Source organism: Strix aluco, chromosome 4, assembly GCF_031877795.1.
Source record: "Strix aluco isolate bStrAlu1 chromosome 4, bStrAlu1.hap1, whole genome shotgun sequence".
NCBI lineage: Eukaryota > Metazoa > Chordata > Aves > Strigiformes > Strigidae > Strix > Strix aluco.
Window position 1 is genome coordinate 240,671 of NC_133934.1, and position 20,167 is coordinate 260,837.

At 74.7% G+C, this 20,167-nt stretch overlaps 6 protein-coding genes across 8 annotated transcripts in view; 3 read left to right on the top strand and 3 right to left on the bottom strand.

Moving 5' to 3' along the window:
* The window catches only part of LOC141923137 (uncharacterized), a 19,993-nt gene extending 16,934 nt beyond the window's left edge, over positions 1–3,059 (bottom strand). The window contains exons 1-8 of the mRNA XM_074823670.1: positions 2,887–3,059; positions 1,512–2,776; positions 1,174–1,425; positions 918–1,005; positions 705–769; positions 469–608; positions 262–392; positions 112–182 (exon numbers count right to left, since the gene is read on the bottom strand). Coding sequence (XP_074679771.1) covers positions 125–182; positions 262–392; positions 469–608; positions 705–769; positions 918–1,005; positions 1,174–1,425; positions 1,512–2,776; positions 2,887–3,059 — 2,172 coding nt within the window. The 3' untranslated portion in view covers positions 112–124. The remainder of the gene's footprint in view (positions 1–111; positions 183–261; positions 393–468; positions 609–704; positions 770–917; positions 1,006–1,173; positions 1,426–1,511; positions 2,777–2,886) is intronic.
* On the top strand, positions 2,182–6,514 carry CCDC142 (coiled-coil domain containing 142). 2 transcript variants are annotated; one of them, XM_074821664.1, is made up of 10 exons: positions 2,182–2,554; positions 2,907–4,228; positions 4,307–4,393; positions 4,471–4,623; positions 4,717–4,874; positions 5,167–5,319; positions 5,430–5,544; positions 5,620–5,797; positions 5,870–6,081; positions 6,209–6,514. In XM_074821664.1, the coding sequence occupies exons 2-10, from the start codon at positions 3,058–3,060 to the stop codon at positions 6,454–6,456; spliced, it is 2,475 nt and encodes an 824-aa protein (XP_074677765.1). In that variant the 5' UTR covers positions 2,182–2,554; positions 2,907–3,057; the 3' UTR covers positions 6,457–6,514. The 2 variants fall into 2 exon arrangements, with proteins under 2 accessions (XP_074677765.1, XP_074677764.1); XM_074821663.1 differs by having other exon boundaries at positions 5,870–6,514.
* A 122-nt stretch (positions 6,515–6,636) lies between these two features.
* On the top strand, positions 6,637–11,159 carry LOC141922479 (programmed cell death protein 4-like). Of its 2 annotated transcripts, none has more exons than XM_074821667.1 (11): positions 6,637–6,843; positions 7,750–8,026; positions 8,551–8,648; positions 8,750–8,863; positions 9,287–9,508; positions 9,647–9,744; positions 9,826–9,940; positions 10,226–10,376; positions 10,460–10,570; positions 10,679–10,818; positions 10,899–11,159. In XM_074821667.1, exons 1-11 carry the CDS (start codon positions 6,718–6,720, stop codon positions 11,142–11,144), a joined length of 1,698 nt encoding a protein of 565 aa, XP_074677768.1. In that variant the 5' UTR covers positions 6,637–6,717; the 3' UTR covers positions 11,145–11,159. The 2 variants fall into 2 exon arrangements, with proteins under 2 accessions (XP_074677768.1, XP_074677769.1); XM_074821668.1 differs by having other exon boundaries at positions 6,643–6,867; positions 10,269–10,376; positions 10,899–11,139.
* Positions 11,160–11,316: 157 nt separating this feature from the next.
* Positions 11,317–14,142, top strand: MOGS (mannosyl-oligosaccharide glucosidase). The gene is made up of 4 exons (XM_074821665.1): positions 11,317–11,692; positions 11,779–11,999; positions 12,068–12,261; positions 12,340–14,142. The coding sequence occupies exons 1-4, from the start codon at positions 11,344–11,346 to the stop codon at positions 14,051–14,053; spliced, it is 2,478 nt and encodes an 825-aa protein (XP_074677766.1). The 5' UTR covers positions 11,317–11,343; the 3' UTR covers positions 14,054–14,142.
* Positions 14,143–14,274: 132 nt separating this feature from the next.
* WBP1 (WW domain binding protein 1) lies at positions 14,275–16,330 on the bottom strand. Its single transcript, XM_074821320.1, has 4 exons — positions 16,174–16,330; positions 15,989–16,091; positions 15,739–15,900; positions 14,275–15,501 (listed from the first exon to the last, which is right to left on the bottom strand). Exons 1-4 carry the CDS (start codon positions 16,240–16,242, stop codon positions 14,855–14,857), a joined length of 981 nt encoding a protein of 326 aa, XP_074677421.1. The 5' UTR covers positions 16,243–16,330; the 3' UTR covers positions 14,275–14,854.
* A 745-nt stretch (positions 16,331–17,075) lies between these two features.
* On the bottom strand, positions 17,076–18,952 carry INO80B (INO80 complex subunit B). The gene is given in 7 exon segments (XM_074821696.1): positions 17,076–17,523; positions 17,525–17,626; positions 17,776–17,957; positions 18,164–18,282; positions 18,438–18,532; positions 18,534–18,631; positions 18,748–18,952. Coding segments are annotated over 7 exon segments (1,005 nt in total). The 5' UTR covers positions 18,794–18,952; the 3' UTR covers positions 17,076–17,160.
* Between the last annotated feature and the right edge of the window lie 1,215 nt (positions 18,953–20,167).

Here is a 20,167-nt window from a genome sequence, read left to right on the forward strand (position 1 = left end):
TGCCCCACCACCATGGGGACCACAGAGGAGCGAGGGGCTCTGCCGCCCCCCAGCGCAAGGAACAAGCTCCTCGTGGACAGCCCGGAGCCACGCCGGCCCCCAACGAGGCACCGACCTGCGAGAATCAGGCTCTGCTGCACCACGCTCGTGTCCGGGACGGGGACGGGGACGGGTGGGGGCACCTGCGGGACGGGCAGGATGGGCAGCGCGGGCAGCACGGGCCCGTGGGGCCGGTGAGAAGCCCCCCGGGGCCCAGCTCACCTTCCCCGGCGGCCTCCTGCCTGGCTCCGCACCCTCTGGCCGGGCTGGCTTCTCCTTGCCGGGCGCCGGCAGCCGCACGCCCGCTTTCTGCCGGCTTTGAAGACGAAGGTGCAGCTCAGGTCCAGCTCCTCCTGGGAGAGGCAGGGTGGGCGAGGGGGGCCGGGGGCCCCGGCCGCAGGGCAGCACCCGCACCCCAGGAGCCCTCACCTCCATCTCCTCCTCGCCCGAGGCGGCCACGCTGCCCCCGAGGCACGGCGAGGGGCTGGGACCTGCCTGTCCAGCCCCCTCCTCCACGCTGGCGGTTGGGGGGGCCCTGCGCCCCCAGCGCTGTGCAGGGCCGAGGAGCTCTGTGAGGAGAGAGACGGCAGCCGGGGAGTGGGGCGCTGCCGGCCGCCCCCCTCCCAGGACCCCCGGCAGCAGCAGTGCCCGGCACGGTCGCTCACCGCCTCGGCCTCCTGTTGGCTTTGCAGCTCTTGGCCCAGTTTCTCCCGTTTTTTCCGTCTTTCTGCTTCTGAAAGCGGAGCCGGAGCCGTGAGCGCGTGGAGCAGCGCAGCCTCACGCCGCAGCTCCGGGGCTGCCCCTGAGATGCGTGTCCCCCCCCTGCCCAGCGGCCGGGCTTGGTAGGAAAGGAAACACCCCCCCTCCGCAGGGCGCACCCACCTTCCTCTTCAGCTTCTTCTTCTCCGCCTTCCTCTTCATCCGCTCCTCCTCTGCCACCAGCTCCCGCGCGTTCCTCTCCGCTTCCTGGGGGAGAGACGCCGTGAACGGGAGAGCGGGATGGCCCCGGGGGGGGGCAAACCTCCCCCCCGCTCCCCCGAGAAGGGAGGAGAGGAGGGGCCGGGAGGGGGCACGGTGGGGGCAGGATCGGGCAGCAGGCAGGCAGCCCGCGGGTAGGGGCGGGGGGGCGCTCACCTCGGCCGTGAGCTGGTGCCCCCAGGGCATGGGCAGCCGCTGCAGCTTCACCTCGAGAGCGCTGGGGGGGGGCGCGGGGGGGCTCCTCGCACAGGAAGGATTTTTTGAAGCCGCAGAAGTTGTAGGGGGGGTCGCTGTCCTCGCTGGAGACGTCCCAGGGCTGGCTGAACCTGAGCCACGCCTCGTCCTCCTCCTCCTCCTCCTCCTCGCTGGACTCCTCCAGCTGGCCCGGGCAGTACCAGACCCCCGGGCCTGCGCGGGGGTAAACGGGGCGCCGTCAGCGGCAGCTCCCGAGCACCGGGACCCCGCCAGGTTCCCCCCCCCCCGGCCCGACGCACCGAGGCTGAAGGCATCCCGGGCCCCCGACACTTCCCACATGGCGCTGGGGTTCACCGGGCAGGAGTCGTCCTGCGGCGGGCACCGGCAGCTGGAGCGGCGGCAGGATCGGGCCGGGGGAGGCGGCGGTGCCTCCCGCGGGGAACCCCCGGGGCTCCGGCCCGCCCCCGCCCCCTCGGTCCCCACGTACCTGCCGCCGGCTGCGCTCGGCCTCGGCGGCGCCGGGCAGGCGGTGCCAGGGGCAGAAGGGCGCTGCGGGGAGCGGAGCCAGCCCTGAGCCCTCGGAAACGAAACCGAAACGCAGCGGCGGGGCGGGACCGGACTCGGGCTCCTCCTCCTCCTCCTCCTCCTCCTCCTCCTCCCTGCCGCCACCGCCCCCCGCCCCGAGCCCCGGCCCCGCAGGCACCCCCACACCCGGCGGGCCGGCTCAAGGCGCGGCACCCGCCGTCCCGGGACCCGCCCCGGGCCTGTCCCGGGACCCCCCCAGCCCCGCTCCCCGGCTCCCCGCCCCGTACCGCCGCTCCAGCCGCCGGGCCGAGCACGCAGCCCCAGGGCAGGCGGCGGGGGCAGCCCCGAAGCTGGAGGAGCCCAGGCCCGGCCCGGCGGCTCCCGCGTCCCGCCCGCCCCCCGCATCGCCCCGGGCCGCCGCCGCTGGACGTGCCGGAAGCGGGGCACGGCCAGGCCGGAAGTGGGGCACGGCCAGGACCGGAAGTGGGGCACGGCACCGGCCGAGGCTGCCCGGCCGCCATGTTGGGTGCGGGCAGGACGGCGGCCCGTGAGGCCCGCGCCCAGCAGCACCGGGGCTCCGCGTGCCCCTCCCGCCTGGCCTGAAGCCGCGGGCCCGGCCGCCTCCCCGTGCTCAACACCCCCACACCCCGCCCTCCACCGGGCACCGCGGCGCTGACCCCCGCGGCGGGTCAGCCCTGCCCGTTCCTCCGGATTAACGCGGGCGCGGCCTGAGCCTGCTTCCTCCCGCCGCCCCCGGGGATGGCCCAGCGCGGAGGACGGCGGCCCTGAGCGTCGCGGCGGGGAGCCCCGCCTGCAGGTGAGGCCCGGGACGGACGAGCAGCCCCCCGGGCCCTGCCCCCTCACCGGGGACACCGGCCGGGGCCGGGGCCGCCCTCGCCGTCTCCTTGACAACGGGGGAGGGGGCGTGGCCACGGGGGTGGGCGCGGCTCCGCGGCTGCCAGCGGCGAGGGGCGGGGCACCGTCACCAACGGCCACGCCCCCGGTTGTAGCACCGCCCCCTTCACCCGTAGCTCCGCCCCTGCCCCGCGGTTAACCCCTCATCGCCCGCAGCCCAGGCGGGAGGGGTCGGGGTACACCGAGGGGGGGCGGGACGGGTGGCGAGTGCTGCGCAATTAATGCGTAATTAACGCGTCGCGTGCCGCTGGCAGCCGGCAGGAGCAGCCCGGCGGGACGGGGCCTGCGCCAGGAGGGGGCCGGGGGCTCCCTGGGGTGCCCACGGGGCTGCCCCCCGCGTTACCCCACACCGGGGGTCCCCGTCCCCGTGGGGGCCCGGCCCGCTCCCCGCCAAAGACGGAGGCCATGCTGCGCAGCCTCGGCGAGGAGGAGGAGGAGGAGGAGGAGGAGGAGGAGGAAGCGCCGGCACTCCTGGCCGCGCTGGAGCTGAGCTGCGTGGGGCTGCGCCGCTGCCTCCGCGTCTGGGAGGACCCTCGCACCGAGACCGTCCGGGGACACGTGCGGCCCCAGCCCGGCGACGGCACCGGCACCGCCTTCTCCCACCACCCCATCCACCGGTGTGTGGCCGAGCGCGGCGCCGTCCTGCACGCCCTGCTGCGGCACGGCCACCGCCTGCGCCTCGCCCGCCGCTACGCCCGACGGCTGAAGGCCGCCTCCGATTTCCTCCGCCGGCTCCTGGTGCTGCCGGAGCTGTCGGCGGGAGACTTGGGGGCCGCCCCGCCGCTGCGGGAGCTCTGCCGGGAGCTGCGGGCGCACGCCGGGCGCTGGAGCGGGCTGTGGCGGCGGACGCGCGGCGACCCGTGGCTGCGACCGCTGCGGGGGGACGAGCCGGTGGCCCGCATGCGGCGGGCGCTGCTGGGGCTGGTGCGGCAGGCCGCGGGGCTGGCCGAACGACACGCTGAGGCGCGGCTGCGGGCGCTGGCGCGGGCCGGACCCGCGGCCCCGGCGCTGCTCGCCGACGTCTTCCAGGGCCTGGAGATCTACAACCGGGTGGTGGGCGACCTGGCCCTGGAGCTGGGCACCGCCGGTGGCTGCCCCCACGCCTTCCCCGCGGCCAGGGTGCTGGGGCTACTGGCGGCCGAGCGGGGCTGGCTGGCGGCCAAGCGGCTCCAGCCCCTCCTGCAGCCGCGGGACGGGGGCGACGGGGCACGGGGCGACTGCTGGGAGGACGTGGCGGTGCCGTGGCCCCCGGAGCGTGGTGCTGCGGTGGATGTGGGACCCTCCGGACACGAGGAGCCGCCGGGCCTCGCCAGGGAGCTGTGGGCGCTGTGTGGGGAGGACGAGGAGCTGATGGGCCTCATCCTGGGGGTGCTGGTGGCCTCCGCCGACGGCCTCCGGCACCGCGTCCTCCGTGAGCCCGAGGGGGAGAAGCCGCTGGCGGCCGAGGCCCTGCTGGCGCGGTACCGCCCGCTCTTCTGGGGGGCTGCCGCTGAGGCGCTGGGGCGTGGCCTGGGGGTGCCCCACGGCGGGATGGGCATGGCCACGGCACGGGAGCTGAGCGATGCTCTCGCCCAGGGTAGGTGGGGGCCGGACCGGGGCTGGGGGGTCACCGCGGGGTGCGCTGGCCCCTCACGCCCTGTCCCCCCCCCCACAGCCGGTGTCCCCCAAGAGTGTGAGGAGGAGCTGGGGGGCCTCTGCCTGCGCCTGCTCTGCCGGGGCGTTCTCCGGAGCTGGGACAGAGGTACGGGGGGTGGGGGGTGCGGGGTGGGGGGTACAGGCGGGTGCTGCTGACCGGTGCCCCCACCCCTGTCCCCCCAGATTTCACCCGCGCCCTGGGCTTGGGTCTGTCGGACACGCGCTCGCCAGCGCCGGTGCCGGTGCGGAGCAGGACAGCGCGGTGCCTGCGGCGGCTCTTCCCGGCCCTGGCCTTTGCCCTGCGCTGCCTGCGGGCCCTGCCCGCCTGCCTGCCCGGTCAGTGGGGGGGGCTGGGGGGGGGGCGGGCCCCGGGGGCCCCCTCTGTGCTGCCCCCCCCCCAGCCCCTGTGACCCCTCTCGTCACCCCCAGGCCGCCCCCCGCGCTCGCCCTGCCTGCGCCTGCAGGTGCTGGGCTGCTGCCTGGCTGCGGCGCAGGCTGCCCGCTCCTGGCTGACGGGCAGCGCCTGCCGGTACCGGGCGGCCCGGGCCCTGCCCCAGCTCCTGCTCCTCACCCAGGGGGACCTGCCGGTATGCGGGGCTGGGGGGCTGTGGGGCTGAGCTGGCTGTAGGGCTGGCCATGGGGCTAGCCGTGAGGCTGGCTGTGGGGTTGGAGTTGGTTGTGGGGCTATGGGGCTGGCCATTGGGCTGAGGGCTGGCCATGGGGATGGCCATGGGGCTGAGGACTGGCTGTTGGGCTGGCTATGGGGCCATCGGGCTGGCCGTGGGGCTGGCTATGGGTCTATGGGGTTGGCCATGGGGCTGGGGGCTGGCCGTGGAGCTGGCTACTGGGCAGGATCCATCTCACCCCTCTCCCCTCCAGCTGCTGAAGACGGAGCTGGACGAGCTGGTGGTGCTGGTGAGCGGGACCTTCCCGGAGCCTGCAGCTGCCCCCCCCTCACTGCCCCCCGTCCCCCCATCCCCCCCTGAGCACCAGCTCTGCCGCCAGATTCGCTCCGTGGCCGCCAGCATCCAGGTACGGCGGCGGGGGGGATGCCCCGTGGTCCCGCTCCCGCTGGGCCCAGCCCGGGGGGGCCGCAGGGTGCCATGGGGTGGCCGTGTCACACCCCCCCTCTGCCCCCCCAGCTCTTCTCGGGGGACGCGCTGCAGATGTTCGCCACCGACTGCAAGCGGGTGTCAGCCGAGATCTTCGCCCAGACGATGCCACTGGGCAAGCACTGGCGGGGTGGCCCCTGCACCGGTGGGTGTCTGGGGGGGGGTCTCGGTGCCGGGCAGGGCCGCAGGGACAGGGCTGAGTGTGTGTGTCCCCCCCCAGAGCTGCCCGGCTCCCCCAGCCCGTACGCGGTGGCAGCGGCACAGGCGGTTCTGGGCCAGGTGCTGCCGGTTGCCCGGCTGCTGCCCCGCGACGCCCAGACCCCCGCCCTGGCGTGGGCCACCACAGCCTTCCTGGAGGCCTGGATGGATCATATCCTGGCTAGGAGGATCAAATTCAGGTAGCCAACGGCGGCAAGGGGAGCTTGGGGAGAGGGGGGGTCCTGTGCTGACGGCAGCTGGTGCCCCCCCAGCCTGCAGGGAGCTCTGCAGCTGCGTCAGGACGTGGAGCTGGTGCGGGAACTGCTGGGCTCGGAACGTTCCGGGCTGCCCCCCGAAACCCGGCAGCGCCTGCTCGCCCTCTGCGTCTTCCAGCAGATGGACGGGGCCATCCTCTGCCTCCTGCAGCAACCCCCCGGGGGGGCCAGAGGGACCCCCTGCCCTTGGCGCTCGCTGCGCCGCTGCTGTGAGTCACGGCGGCGAGGAGGGGGCACACGGCCACCGGCGCGCGGCTACAACCATCCTGGGTGGCACCGGTGTGGGGGTGCGAGGCTCCGGAACCGCCCCCCCCGACTCCGTTTCTCCCCGACCAGGCTCCGGCACCGTCGCCCACCCGCAGGAGCCGTGCGCCGGCAGCCTGCACGGCCTGGAGACCCTGGAGGTGCCGGCGACGGCGGCGACCCCCCTGCCCGTCGCCGATGCGCGGCTGCGGGGCGGGGGGGTCCCCGAGTTCTACCTCTCGGGGGGGCAGCAGCAATGGTTGGCGCTGCGGCTGCACCGGGCCCGGCGGTGGCGGCTGCCCCGGCTGCGCTGTGGTGGCGGTGACGCCGCCGAGGCCTGACCGTGCGCGGCGGCAATAAAACGGCTCGGCCCGGCTCTCCGGTAGCCGTTTCCCTCCCTGTGGCGCGTCACGGCACCCCAAAACTGCCCTCCTGCCTGCAGCTGTGCTGCCTGCACCGTGCTCGTGGGAACCGGTGGGGGGGGCTCTGCCCGGTCCCCGGCATCCCCCTGACCGGGACGACGGGCGCGCCCGTCGTCCCGGTCAGGGGGATGCCGGGGACCGGGGATACCGGACACCCCCCCCAGTGCGACTACGGCTCCCATGATGCCGCCATCTCCGGTCACTTCCGTCACGGGGCGGGGTTGGGCCGAGCCAAGCGCCCCTTTTCCCGGTCCCGGTCCCGGTGCGGCCCCGGTGCCGCCTGCCATGGCCGTCCCCGCCACCGAGGTGGGAGCCGCCGCCTTCGCTACGGCAAGTAACGGCACCGGACTTTGCCCCCCCCCCCCCACTGCCCCCCCTCTCCGGGCTGAGCCCCGGTGGGATCGGGCCGGTGCTACGTGTGTGGGGTGGGGGAGGCAGCGGAGGGGGGTCGGCGGTCCCTGTAGGACGAGGGGTCCCAGGGGGCACTTGGGGGGAGGCTGGGGATCGCAGGGGAGGTTGGGGGGCACATGGCAGGGGGTCCAGGGAAAGCCAGGGTGGGGGTCTGGGGGGGGCACATGGGGGTCCCAGAGAAAGTCGGGAGCCTCTTCAGGGTCCCAGAGGAGGCTGGGGGTCCTGGGGAGGGTCCCAGGGAGGTTGGGGGGGCACATGGCAGAGGTCCCATGGGGGTCCTGGGGGCGGCTGGGGGGCACTTGGGGGGGTATGTGGGGGTTCTTGGGGAAGCTGGGGGCGCATGGGGGTCCCAGGAGGGGTTGGGGGGAATGTGGCAGAGATCCCTTGGAGGTCCTGGGGGAGGCCAAGGGGTGCATGGGGGGGATCCATAGAGGTCCCAGGGAGGTTGTGGGTGCACTGTGGGGGTCCCAGCAGAGGGTGGGAGCCCATGGGGGTCCCTGGAGAGGCTGGGGGGGCACATGGAGGTCCTGGGGGAGACTGGAGGCACGGTGGCAGGGGTCCCTTGGGGGTCCCAAGGCAGGGCCAGGGGTCCATGGGGCTTCTGGGGGAGGTTGGGGGTATGTTGTGGGGGTCCCAGGGGAGGCTGGGGGGCACATGAGGATCCTGGGGGAGGTTGGGGGGCACATGGGAGGCTGGGGGTGCGTGGCAGGGGTCCCTTGGGAGTCCTGGGGGAAGCCGGGGGGTGCCATGGGGGTCCTGGGGGAGGCCCTGGCGCGGGGTGACGGTGCCCGCGGTGTGCAGGGCCCCTCCTCGGTGGCCGCGGAGGAGGAGGAGGACGGGGACGAAGAGCTGCTGGGGGCCGGGGGTCCCCGCACCTGGACCCCCCAGGAGAAGCTGCTGCACGAGGCGCGGCTGAAGGCCAAGGCCAAGCGGCGGCTGCGCCGCGCGTCCTCCCGGGACTCGACCCGCGAGTCGCTCTCCGAGGGCGCCGAGCCCGGCCCCGAGCCCGGCAGCCCTAAGGGCCGGGCCCACGACCGCCGCTCCCGCACGGGCAAGGGCCGGGGGCTGCCCAAGAAAGGTGAGGAGGGGGCAGCAGCACCCGGCCAGGCCCCAACTGTGTCCCCCGGGGGGCTGGGACCCCTCCTGTCCCCCTCCTGTGAGGCTGGGACCCTGCCTGACCCCTCCTGTCCCCCCATGTGGGGCTGGGACCCCTCCTGTCCCCCACCCCGTGGGGCTGGGACCCCACAAAGCTCCATCACTTCCCTCCTGTCCCCCACCGTGGGGTTGGGACCCTGCCTGACCCCTCCTGTCCCCCCCGTGGGGCTGAGCCCCCATGCAGCTCCATCACCTGCCTTCTGTGTCCCCCGTGGGGTTGGGACCCCCCCTCTGTCCCCTGTGGGGCTGGGACCCCTCCTGTCCCCCCATGTGGGGCTGGGCCCCCACAAAGCTCCATCACTCCCCTCCTGTCCCCCCCTCTCTGTGGGGCTGAGCTCCCTCCCAGTGCCCCAGGCTTAGTTCTGTGTCTGGGGGGGGCCCCCGGGGGGGGTCCTCATTGCCCCCCTCCACTGAGCCCCCCCCTCACCCTGTGGCTGCCCGGTGCAGGCGGTGCTGGGGGCAAGGGGGTCTGGGGTGCCCCCGGCGTGGTCTACGGCTACCAGGAGCCCGACGCCCGCGACCCCAACTACGACGAGGTGGCTCAGGTACGGCCCCAGTGTGTCCCCCCCAGCCCGCCCCCCCCTGTGGGCAGCGTCCGGCTGCGGGCAGCGGTGCAGGCAGGGCCGGCAGCATCCCGTCCCCTCAGGGGGACACGGTTTACGCCACCGTGGTGCCCGAGCTGGAGGAGGGGGAGCTGGAGAAGAACGTGCAGCCCATGGTGCTGGAGTACTTCGAGCACGGGGACACCAGCGAGGTCATGGTGCGGCGGGGAGGGGGCTGCAGGGGGGGGACAGGGGCCCCTGGGTGACAAGGACCCTCGGGGACAGGGCAGGGTGGGGTGGGGAAGGGGCCCTTGGGGGGGGAAGGGTCCCACTGCTGATGGGGACCCTTTGGGGAGGGGGGTTCCTTGGCGGGGGGACATTCAGGGCCATGAGGGGAGAAAAAGGGGGTCCCTTGGGGGTGGGGAACATCCCTGGGGGAGGGGACATGGGCCCCCGGGTGACAAGGACCCTCGGGGACGGGTCAGGGTCCCTCGGGGAGGGTCTGGGCATCCCGTGGCGGTTGGGGACCTTCATGGGTGTGATGGGGAGGGAAAGGGGGGGGTCTCCTGAGGGTGGGGGAGGCTGGGGGTCCCCTGAGGAGGCTCCGGGGGTCCTGGCGGGGGGTAACGTGCCGGGCACAGGAGCTGCTGCGGGGGCTGAACCTGGGCAGCCGTGGGCACGCGGTGCCCTCGCTGGCGGTGGCCCTGGCGCTGGAGGGCAAGGCCAGCCACCGCGAGCTGACCTCGCGCCTGCTCTCCGACCTGGTGGGCCGCGTCGTCACCCCTGAGGACATCGCCTGGGCCTTCGACAAGATGCTGCGGGACCTGCCCGACCTCATCCTCGACACCCCCGAGGCCCCCCAGGTGCTGGCGGGCGTGGGCAGGGGGCAGGGATGGGACATGGGGGGGACATGGCTGTGCTGGGGGATGCTCGGGGGGGCTGTGGCCGTGCCAGGGGGCCCGTGGCCGTGCCGTGGCCAGGCACTGACTCTCCGTCCACAGCTGCTGGGCCAGTTCATCGCCCGGGCGGTGGCCGACCACGCGCTGCCCCTGGACTTCCTGGAGCGCTACAAGGGGCGTGTGGACTGTGAACACGCCAGGTAAGCGCCGCCCCGGCCCCCCCCGCCACCGCCTTCCCCAGCACCCCCCGCCACGGCCGCTGTCACCCGCCTGTCCCGCAGGGCCGCCCTCGACCGCGCCGCCGTCCTGCTCCGCATCAAGCGCGACGTCAACCGGCTGGACAACGTCTGGGGCGTGGGGGGCGGCCAGCGCCCCGTCAAGCACCTCGTCAAGGAGGTCAGAGCCCGTCCCACCAACCCCCCCGGGGTCATGTCCCGCACCACAACCCCCAGCCCTGCCCATGACCCCCCCCGGACACACCCCTCTGCTCTGTCTGTCCTCCCTGCACGCCCCCCCGCCTCTGGCTGTGCCCCCAGATGTCCCACGGACACCCCCCTCCCTCAGGATGTGACCCCGGCTGCACCCTCCCTGCGTCAGAACTCACCGTGTCTGTTCCCCCCTGCCAAGGCCGCGTCCCCACGCTGTCCTCCCTCGTGTCCCCGCAGCGCCGTGTCCCCGCAGCGCCGTGTCCCTGCGCCCCCGCCCCAGCTGCCTCTGTCCCCAGATGAACCTGCTGCTGCGCGAGTACCTGCTCTCCGGGGAGGTGGCGGAGGCCGAGCACTGTCTGCGGGAGCTGGAGGTGCCCCACTTCCACCACGAGCTGGTCTACGAGGTGAGACCCGGGGGGGTCCAGGGGGGTGCTGGGGGTCCCGTGGGGCGTCCCCCCATGCCCCCACTGACGCCCGCTGCCCGCAGGCGGTGGTGATGGTGCTGGAAGGCTCCGGGGAGGAACCCGTGGCCAAGATGGTGACGCTGCTGAAGGTGCTGTGGGAGACGGGGCTGGTGACGTTGGACCAGATGAACCGGGTGAGCGCGGGGCGGACGGAGTGGGGGGGTCGGGGGGCAGCCCCGCGGCTGACATCGCTCTTGTGTGTGTGTGTGTGTGTGTGTGTCCCTCTCCGTGACCCCCCCCAGGGCTTCCAGCGGGTGTACGAGGAGCTGGGGGACATCAGCCTGGACGTGCCGCTGGCCCACGGCCTCCTGGAGCGGCTGGTGGAGCTTTGCTTCGACCGCGGCATCATCACCAGGGCGCTGCGGGACGCCTGCCCCGCCAGGTACCGGCACCGGGGGGCCTGGGGGGGGTGTGAGGGGGTACCCCCCCCGCCTTCATCCTCCTCCTCCTCCTCCTCCGCAGGGGCCGGAAGCGCTTCGTGAGCGAGGGCGATGGGGGACGGGTCAAGCAGTGAGCGGGGCCATCCCGGGGCGCTGCCGGCCCTGCACCCGGCTGGGGGCTGGGGGGGCCCGGAACGTGCTGTCACCCCCCGCCTCTCCCGGGGGGGCAGGGGCGCCCCCCTGCCAGCCGCTGCCTTGCGCCCGGGACCCCTGCCCGGCTGTGGGGCCGACCGGGGGCACAATAAAGCGGCTTCCGAGGGCGAGCTGAGTGTGGCCTGTGTGTGTGTTTGGGGGGGGACACGGGGGGGTCCTTGTCCCCTCGGGGCCGGGTTTTGGGGACACCTCCCCCCGCACTTTCCCTCCCGCCCGCCAGGGGGCGCCGTCCCCGCCGCCCGCTCCCGCCCCCCCCACCGCGGCGCCGCTCTGCCGCCGTCGCGGTCTGATGACGTCAGCGGCGCGGCCGGGCCATGGCGGGCGAACGTCGGCGACGCGGCGGGGACGGGCTGCGGGAACGGCCCCGGGAGCGGGGGAACCGCCGGGAGCGGGCGGAGCCGCAGCGGGGCGCGGGGCGGGGCTGGGCCCGGGCGGCGGCGCTGGCGGCGGCGCTGGCGGTGGCGGTGTTGGCCTTGGGCCTGGCCGCCGTGGAGTGGGACCGGTGGAGCGCGGCCTCCCGCCTCGTCACCCCCCACCCCGCTCCCCCCGCGCTGCCCCCCGGTTCTACCGGACCTCTCGCCTCACCCCACCTTTTCTGGGGCACTTACCGGCCTCACGTCTACTTCGGGATGAAGACGCGCAGCCCGCGCTCTCTCGTTACCGGTGAGGGAGAGCGGCGGGGGTCGGGGGGGGGGGGGCGGGCCCGGGAACCGCGGCTGAACCCCCCCGCTCCCCCCCGGTGTCCCCAGGGCTGATGTGGCTGCAGCAGCGCGAAGGCGGCGGCGCTCTACGCCACACCTGCGAGCAGAGCGACGGCCCGTCCCGCTACGGCTGGCGGATGCACGACGGGGAGAGCTTCGGGGTGCAGGAGATCCGGGACGAGGGGTTGGTGCTGAAAACCGAATTCGTTAAACGACCCGGCGGGGAACACGGCGGCGACTGGAGCTGGCGCGTCACCGCGCGGACGGAGGTGAGGCGGTGGGGAGGGGAGCGCAGGCCCCTTCCTCGCCTCTCCCTCACCCTCCTCTTCCTCCGCAGGCCGCGGGCGGCCCGACCCCCCTCCTCTCCCTCTTTTTCTACGTGGCCACAGACGAGCAGGGCACGCTGCGGCCGCGGCTGGACAACGGGACGCGGCTGGCGGCCGTGACGGGGACGACGGAGGAGCTGGGGCGCTTCACCCTCACCTTCCTCCCCCCCACGACGGAGAGCGGGGAGGACCCCAAATACGCCAGGTGCCTCATCGCGACGCCCCCGCCCCGTCCCCCCGCCCTGCTCCCTGCCATCCTTCAACCCCCGTGTTCCCTCCGCAGCTACAACTACCTGGAGGCGCCGAGCCCGGGGCTGCACCGCCTGACCGAGCTGGTGCGCGGCAGCTTGAGCAACCGCTTCGTCTTCGCCCCGCCGGGGAGGCCCCGCCGCCGCTTCTTTGCCGTGGAGGCTCTGGGGGGCTTCCCGGGGGAACCTCCCCCTCCCCGCGGGCGCCTGCTGCTGCACCAGGTGACACTGGAGCCACCGGCCGTCGCCGAGGTGACCTTCGAGTCGGGCAGCGCCGCGGGCCGGCCGGGGCGGCTGGCGGGGGGGACGCTGTCGGCAGCGCTGTCGCGTCACGCGGCCGCTTTCGAGAGCCGTTTCGAGGAGACTTTCGGGCTGGCCCGCAAGGGCTTCCCGCCGGCCCAGCGCCGCTTCGCCCAGGCCGCCCTCAGCGACCTCCTGGGCGGGATGGGCTACTTCCACGGCCGCTCGCTGGTCCAGGGGCCGCGGCAGGAGCGCCCCGTGCCCGCCGCCGAGGCCGCGCTTTTCACCGCCGTCCCCTCCCGCTCCTTCTTCCCCCGCGGGTTCCTCTGGGACGAGGGTTTCCACCAGCTGCTGCTGGCACGCTGGGCGCCGGCGCTGAGCCGCGAGGTCATCGCCCACTGGCTCGACCTGATGAACGCCGAGGGCTGGATCCCGCGGGAGCAGATCTTGGGGGAGGAAGCGCGGGCCAAGGTGCCCCCCGAGTTTCTCCTGCAGCGCAGCGAGACGGCCAACCCCCCCACGCTGCTGCTGGCGCTGCAGGCGCTGCTGCCCGCCGCCCCCCTGCCCTACCTGCGCCGCCTCTTCCCCCGCCTGCACGCCTGGTACGACTGGTACAACCGCACGCAGGCCGGGCCGCTGCCCCTCACCTTCCGCTGGCGCGGCCGCGACCCCCAGCACGAGCTCTTCCTCAACCCCAAAACCTTGGCCTCGGGGCTGGACGATTACCCGCGCGCCTCGCACCCCTCGCCCGAGGAGCGGCACCTGGACCTGCGCTGCTGGATGGCGCTGGCCTCCGGCGTGCTGGCCGCGGTGGCTGAGCGCCTGGGCGAGCCGGCCGGGCTTTACCGCGCCGCCGAGCGGGCGCTGAGCGACAATGAGCTGCTGGAACGGCTGCACTGGGCGCCCGAGCTGGGCGCCTTCGCCGACTACGGCAACCACAGCGCGGCCGTGGGGCTGCGCTGGCAGCGGGGGATGCCGGCGGCACCGGGGAGGCCCCCGCCGCCCCCGCGGCTGGTGCGGGAGGTGCGGGAAGCGCCACGGCCGCAGTTCGTGGGGGCTTTGGGCTACGTCAGCCTCTTCCCGCTGCTGCTGCAGCTGCTGCGGCCCGACTCGCCGCGGCTGCCGGCAGTGCTGGCCACGCTGCGCGACGAGCGGCAGCTCTGGACACCCTTCGGGCTGCGCTCGCTGTCCCGCGACAGCCCCTTCTACCTCCAGCGCAACACCCAGCACGACCCCCCGTACTGGCGCGGTTCCGTCTGGGTCAACATCAACTACCTGGCGCTGCGGGCGCTGCGCGGTTACGCCGAGGCCGCGGGGCCGCAGCGGGAGCGGGCGGCTGAGCTTTACCGCGAGCTGCGCCACAACCTGGTGGCCAACGTCTACCGGCAGTTCTCCGAGAGCGGCTTCCTCTGGGAACACTACAGCGACAGCACGGGCCGCGGGCAGGGCTGCCGCCCCTTCGCCGGCTGGTCCGCACTGGTCGTGCTGGTGATGGCCGAGGACTATTAGGGGCTGCAGGCAACTGCCTGCCCTGCCCGTTTTTCTCAGGTGCGGAGCCCCACCCCGCTCCACCCCCAGAATAAACCTCCACCACTCTGGCCTGTCACTGCCTGTGTCGGGGTTGGGGGGGGTCACGGCTCTGTCCTGTCCCCCCCTGGCTGGGGCAGCCATGGCAGGGGTGGGGGGGCCCAGCTGAGCCCCGGTGCCCCCAGCAGGCGCGGGGGCTGCCATACTTCCACATCTCTTTAATGGTGAGAGAACGCTACGTGAGCCGCCCGGCCCCGGCGGAGATGAGGCCCCCCCACGGGCAGTGGCACCGGCCCCGGGGCCACCGGCAGCAAGTGGGGGGGAAGGGGGGTGTGGGGGGGACACGCAGGGTGGGCACGGGAACCCCTGGAAGCAGTTCGGAGGGGAGGGGGGGCTCCGGTGGGGCCACCCCGGGGCCTGGCTGCGCCGCGCCAGGTACCGGAGATGATGAGGCGGGGTGGGGGGTGGGGGGGTCAGTCGGGGCGAGGGGGGGGCTCCGCAGTGAGAGTCCAGACCCCGGGACACCGCCCCAAGCCCCCCTGGCACAGGGGGAGAGGGGGGGGCTGTTCCCTGCCGAAGTGCTGCCCATCCCACTCTGCCCTGGGGCTGGGGGGGGGGGGTCGTGCCACTGCACCCCAAAAGGCTGCGCTGAGGTGGGGGGGGGGGGGGGGGGGGGGGGGCAGAGGGGGGGGCCAGGTCAGCGCAGCCGACCCCCCCCCCCACCCCGCGCCAGGGCGCAGGCAGCGGGCCGGGCAAGCGAGCGGGCAGCGGTGCGGGCAGGGCTCAGACGGGCAGCGCAGGCGAGCCGGGCCTCTGGCAGCGGGGTGGGGGCGCGGGGCCAGCCTTGCCCAGGAGGTGGGTGCCTTCGCCCTCGCCCTCCTCCTCCTCCTGGCAACGCCCCACCTCGATGCCCGAGTCCCCCGTCAGGCGTCGGTGCCGGAAATGCTCACCGGCGCTGCCGCCTTCCTCCCGGGCCGCGCCGCTGCTGCCCTCCTCCTCCTCCTCGCCCTCCTCGATGTCGGAGCAGGGGTGGCCGTCAGCCTCGAAGAAGTCCACGGTGGAGGAGAAGAGGGCGTGCTTGTGCGGGGCCCCCCGTGCCGGCGGCTCTTCGGGGGGCAGCTCCCAGCTGGCGCCGGTGCCGGTGCTGCTGGTGCCGCCGTCCTCGCTGGGGGTGCTGGCCCGGCTGTGCCCCGTCTCGTCCGTGGCCCGTGCCGAGAGCGAGGTGCTGCTGGGGGAGGTGGCGCAGCTCGACTCGCAGGAGCAGCTGGTGGAGTTCTCGGAGCTGGGCGAGAGGGTGAGGCTGCCGGAACCCTGGCGGGGACGGTGGCCACTGCCGCGTGGGGCCAGGACGGCGCTGTACGGCGGCGGCGGCGTGCCGGGCCGGTGGGCCACCTCCTCATAGGCAGGCAGCTTGAAGGAAGCCAGCATCCCTGTGGGGGGGGGAAAGGGGGGCAGGGGTCAGCGCAGGCCTCCCCCAGACCCCCAGGACGAGTCTCCTGGAGGGTGCAGCTGGGATGGGGCAGGGTGGGGGGGTAAAAGGGGGTGGGGAGGGGGGGACATACACACAGGAAAGGGGGCTGGGGGACAAAAATGCCAGGGGGTGGGGGGGATAAAAGGGGTCGCAGAGGGGACAGCGAGATAAAAGGGGTCTGGGCCCCCCCACTCACTGAGGTCCATCATGGAGGCGGGGTAGTTGCAGGCACCATGGTAGGCGATGAGGTTGATCTCCCGCTGCCGCTGCTGCTGCTGCAGGCGCAGCTTGGCCCGGCGGTGCCGGTAGGCGCAGCAGCAGCTGAAGAGGATGAGGATGGTCCAGAGGAGCCAGAACCCTGCGGGGAGCGGAGCGGGGGTCACCCCCCGCCTCCCGGGGGGGGCCCAGAGTCCCCCCCGCCCCCCGGGCCCCCCGCCCGCACTCACACCACAGCTCGTAGTAGTAGGTGCAGCAGCCGGTCTCCCCGCAGCAGTGTCCGGTCTCGCACACGTAGGGCTGGTTGTTCACCCCCGGGCAGTACTCCCGGGCCTGCGGGCACAGCCACACCGTCACACCGGCCCGGGGCTCCGCGGGGCGCCGCGGCCCCCCCCGTCCCCCCGCCCCGCCGTACCTGCTGGTGCTGCCGGCCCAGCAGCGCGGCCCAGGCCCCCTCGGCGCCGCCGCTCCCGGGCCGCTCCATGGCGCCGCCTACAACCCGCCGCGGCCCCGCGCCGGCTTCGCCCGCTCGGCCGCCCCGGCCCCGGCCCCCGCCGCCCGCAGCAGCAGCCGCTGCCCCGCCGCCGCCGCCCCCATCCCGGCCGCCCGGGCCGCCGCCGCCGCCCGGGCCGCAGCCTCCGCCGCCGCCATCACGCCCGGGCCAAAGCTCCCGCCCCCTACCGCCGCCGACCAATCCGCCGCCGCCTCGCCGCCGCCCGCCAATCGGCGGCGCCGCCGCCGCCCTGGCCCCGCCAATCGGGCGCCGTCTGCCCGCGCCTCACGCCCAACAACAGAGACAAAGGGACCGAGCCCCGCCCCCGCCGCGATTGGCGGCCGGCGCCACCAACCGGAGGCGACGCCCCGCCCAGAAGGCCGCGACTGACGGGCGCGTCGGCCAACGGGCGGCCCCGCCCCGCGCCGCCTCCACCGCCGGACGGGCGCAGCCTCCCCTGCCTGGCCGGGAACCTCCCCCGGGGAGGGCGCTGCCGGGAGCCCGGCCAACCCGCGGGCGCGGGCAGCGCCTGAGCGTGCCATTGGCGGAGAAACCAACCAACCAAACACCGCCGCTCTCCGCCTCGACCAATGGGCGCTGCCGCAGGGCGCTCCCCGCTGCCCCGCCCCCGGGACCGCTGGGCCGGGCCGTACCACAACCCTCCCGGTGTGTGGGGGGGCGGTACCGCAACGCTGCCCGTGACGGCGGGGGGGCGTGTCGGGCCTTTCCCCGTCCCGGCGGACCCACACACGGCTCCTTCGCCAACAACCTTTAATCAGCTCCGCGGCACCGGGCGGTGGCACCGCCGCGGGACACCCCTCCCTCCCCCCCCCCCCCCCCCTTCAGTCCTGGCTGGGGCCGCCCCACAGCCCCGGGCCCCCCCGCTGTCCATGGCCGCCCCCGCCGGGCCTAGGCCGCAGCCTCCTGCAGCTGGAGGTTCCGGCGGTAGCAGGCCAGGCTGCAGAGCGGGAGCCCGGTGCGGGAGCAGCAGTAACGCTTGTGGTTGGAGCAGCCGGCCACGCCGCAGAGCACCGGGGGGGGCACGGCGGGGGCCGGGGCGGGCAGCAGCGGCAGGGCCATGCCCGCCGGGAAGGAGACGGTGATGCGGTCGGTGGCGTTGCAGTAATGGACGACGGGGCAGGGCGCCTGCTTGGCCTTGCGCTCCCGCAGCGTCTTCACCTTGGCCTTGTTGGTCTTGGTCAGGCGCTCGATGGTCTGGTTCTTGTTCTCCTCCGCCTTCTTGGCCGCCTGCAGGCGCCGCTTGCGCGCCCGCTTCCTCGCGCTTCACCAGCATCTCCTCCGTCAGCTCCTTCGCCTTGTAGCCCATGGGCAGCTCCAGCAGCGGCTGGCTCTGCTGCTTGTGCAGGAGGGCTTTCTGCGGGGGCACGGGGGCACCGTCACCCCGCCGCCGGGGCCCTCCCTGCCCCTCCACCCCAGCCCCTGCGGCACCCCCCGGCACCCAGACCCGCGGCAGGCCGGGCTGCACCCCCCAGGCGGCTCCGTGACCCCCCCGGCCCCCCTCACCTGTCGGGCCGTCAGCAGGGACTCGTCCACCTCCTTCTTGAGCTCCCCGTTGTCATCCAGCTCGCCCTTCTCGAGGGCGTCGAGCCAGCGCTCTTCCTCCTCCTCCTCCTCCTCGCGGGCAGGAAAGCAGCTCTCCGAGTCCAGGTCCGGCAGGGGCGAGGGGTCCAGGTTACTGTCCTCGTCTGGGCCGGGCAGCGGCGGGGGGGAACAGTCACCGGGGGGGGTGTCACCCCACCCCGGGGTCAGGCCGCCCCCGAAGCCGCGATGGGGGGGGGGCACGGCCCGGCAAGGGGGACCCAGCGCATCCCTGCGGGCTCCCCCTCCTGCTCCAGCCCCCCTACAGCCAACACCCCCCCCCCCCACCGGTGCCGCCGCCCCCGGGGCTCACCCAGCCAGGCCCGGTACTGCTCGATGGGGACCCCCTCCGTGGGCTCCTCCTCCTCGTCCACCACCATCAGCGGGGAGGGCGAGCGCGGCGCCTCGGGGACCACCGTGAAGGTGGGGACGCTGCCGGGAGAGCGCGGGGGGGCAGCCGGTGAGGCCGGGACACACACACACACACGTGGGGGACCCCCGGCCCTACCGAGGGCGGGATGTGGCGTCCGGGCGAGGGCCGCGGTGCCTGTGGGGCGGGGGAAGAGACCCCCCCCGGCCCCCCTCACCTCTTGGTGCCCAGGATCTGCCCCCCCAGCTTGATCTTGAGCTTGAGCTGGGGCTTGCGCAGGCCGGTGGCGGGCTCGGGCGCGGGGGGGGGGCCCCGCCGCCTCATGGTGGTGCTTCTTCTTGTGCTTTTTCTTGTGCTTCTTGTGCTTCTTCTTGTGGGAGCCGTGCCCGCCGCCCGCCTCGGCCTCCTCCCCTGCGGGGGGCACCGCCGTCAGCCCGGCCCGGGGGACCCGCCACCGGGCCCGACCCCGGCGGGGAGCGACCAGCGGGGCCGCAGCGCCGAGCCCCGGGCGGCCCCCGGCCCCTCACCGTGCTCGCCGCCCTCCATCCTGCCGCGCCGCCAGGCCTTGCTCATCCGGCGCCGCCGGTGCCGCTGTCCGGGGAGGGGACGGAGGGGGGGACCCGATTCCGGGCGGACCCGCTTCCGCCCGGCGCGGCGGAACACGCGCGGGGAGGGCGCGCGGGGGGTGGCGGCGCCGGCGGCGCCATCTTTGAAGCGGGCAGAGGAGAGGGCGGGGGGAGCGCGGCCCGGGCGGAACCAGCGGCCGCGGGACTCTGGGGCCGCGCTGACACGAGTGGGGGGCACGTGGGGGGGTGAGAGTGTGAGTAGGAGTGTGTGTGTACACGTGTGTGTGTGAGTGTGAGAGTGTGAGGAGAGTGTGTGAGAGTGTACACGTGTGCGTACATGTGTACATGTGTACACACGTGTGTGTCTGTGTGTGTGTACACATGTGTACATGTGTCAAAGTGTGGGGGGGTGAGTGTGTGTATGTACAGTGTGTACACACGTGTGTGAGTGTGTGTGAGAGTGTGTACACATGTGTGTACATGTGTGTGTTACAGTACAGTCACACACACAGAGTCACAGACACCCTCCACACAACACTCACACATTCTCACACACGCACACAGTCACAGACACCCCCCCACACACACACTCGCACACACACACTCGCACACACACACTCTCACACACACTCACCCCCCCCCACCCCGCAGCTGCCGCCGCTGACTCGGGCCATTGTCCTGCCCGTGCCAGGAGCCGCCCGGTTCCCGGTCCCGGCCCCGCTCTGGCTCCCGACGGTCCCCCCGGGGCTCCCCGGGCGCTTCGCAGCGGCGCCGGGCGGCGGGACCGGCCTGTCCCGGTGTGTCCCGGCCTGTCCCGGTGTGTCCCGGTGTGCCCGGCCTGTCCCGGTGCGTCCCGCCCGTGCCCGGTGGCCAGGCGCCGGGCCGGGGAGGGGTTTTCTCCCAGCTCGCAGCCGGGGAACCGTCCCGGTGGGAACCAACAACACCCGGGACCAAGCCCCGGTACCGCTCCCGGTACCCATGTTTTGCCGCAACGAGCGGAGCCGGGTGACCGTGGGCCCGGGGCTCGGCGCTGGAGATGGAGATCCGCCGCGGGCGCTGCCGCCTCAGCCTGCTGGCCGACTGCGCGCAGGTACGGCACCGCCACCGGCACCACACTGCCACCGCCACCCGCCACCCGCCACCGGCACCGCCACCACGCTGGCACTGCCACCGGCACCCGCCACGCCAAGGCCGCGCCGGCGGCCGCTCCCCCCGCCCCCGGCCCCCGCCGCCCTGCCCGTCCTGCCGGTCCCACCGGCCGCCCCCGGCCCAGCCGGGATTTCCCGCCGCACCGGCCGGTCCTGCCCCGCGCCCCCCCCCGGCGGCCCCCCCGGCAGTGCCAGCCCGGCGCGGCGGCCCCCGCGGCTGCACGGGGCGGGGG

Excerpts from the sequence above, each read along its gene's own strand:
- CCDC142 (XM_074821663.1), top strand. The coding sequence starts at position 3,058 with ATGCTGCGCAGCCTCGGCGAGGAGGAGGAGGAGGAGGAGGAGGAGGAG. Across the intron at positions 4,229-4,306 it reads GAGCGATGCTCTCGCCCAGG|CCGGTGTCCCCCAAGAGTGT; the intron begins GTAGGTGGGGGC and ends CCCCCCCCACAG. Across the intron at positions 4,394-4,470 it reads TCTCCGGAGCTGGGACAGAG|ATTTCACCCGCGCCCTGGGC; the intron begins GTACGGGGGGTG and ends CTGTCCCCCCAG.
- LOC141922479 (XM_074821667.1), top strand. The coding sequence starts at position 6,718 with ATGATGCCGCCATCTCCGGTCACTTCCGTCACGGGGCGGGGTTGGGCC. Across the intron at positions 8,864-9,286 it reads GGGACACCAGCGAGGTCATG|GAGCTGCTGCGGGGGCTGAA; the intron begins GTGCGGCGGGGA and ends TGCCGGGCACAG. Across the intron at positions 10,819-10,898 it reads CGGGACGCCTGCCCCGCCAG|GGGCCGGAAGCGCTTCGTGA; the intron begins GTACCGGCACCG and ends CCTCCTCCGCAG.
- MOGS (XM_074821665.1), top strand. The coding sequence starts at position 11,344 with ATGGCGGGCGAACGTCGGCGACGCGGCGGGGACGGGCTGCGGGAACGG. Across the intron at positions 12,000-12,067 it reads GCGTCACCGCGCGGACGGAG|GCCGCGGGCGGCCCGACCCC; the intron begins GTGAGGCGGTGG and ends CTTCCTCCGCAG. Across the intron at positions 12,262-12,339 it reads GAGGACCCCAAATACGCCAG|CTACAACTACCTGGAGGCGC; the intron begins GTGCCTCATCGC and ends TTCCCTCCGCAG.
- WBP1 (XM_074821320.1), bottom strand. The coding sequence starts at position 16,242 with ATGGAGCGGCCCGGGAGCGGCGGCGCCGAGGGGGCCTGGGCCGCGCTG. Across the intron at positions 15,901-15,988 it reads CTACTACTACGAGCTGTGGT|GGTTCTGGCTCCTCTGGACC; the intron begins GTGAGTGCGGGC and ends CGCTCCCCGCAG. Across the intron at positions 15,502-15,738 it reads CGCCTCCATGATGGACCTCA|GGATGCTGGCTTCCTTCAAG; the intron begins GTGAGTGGGGGG and ends CCCCCCCCACAG.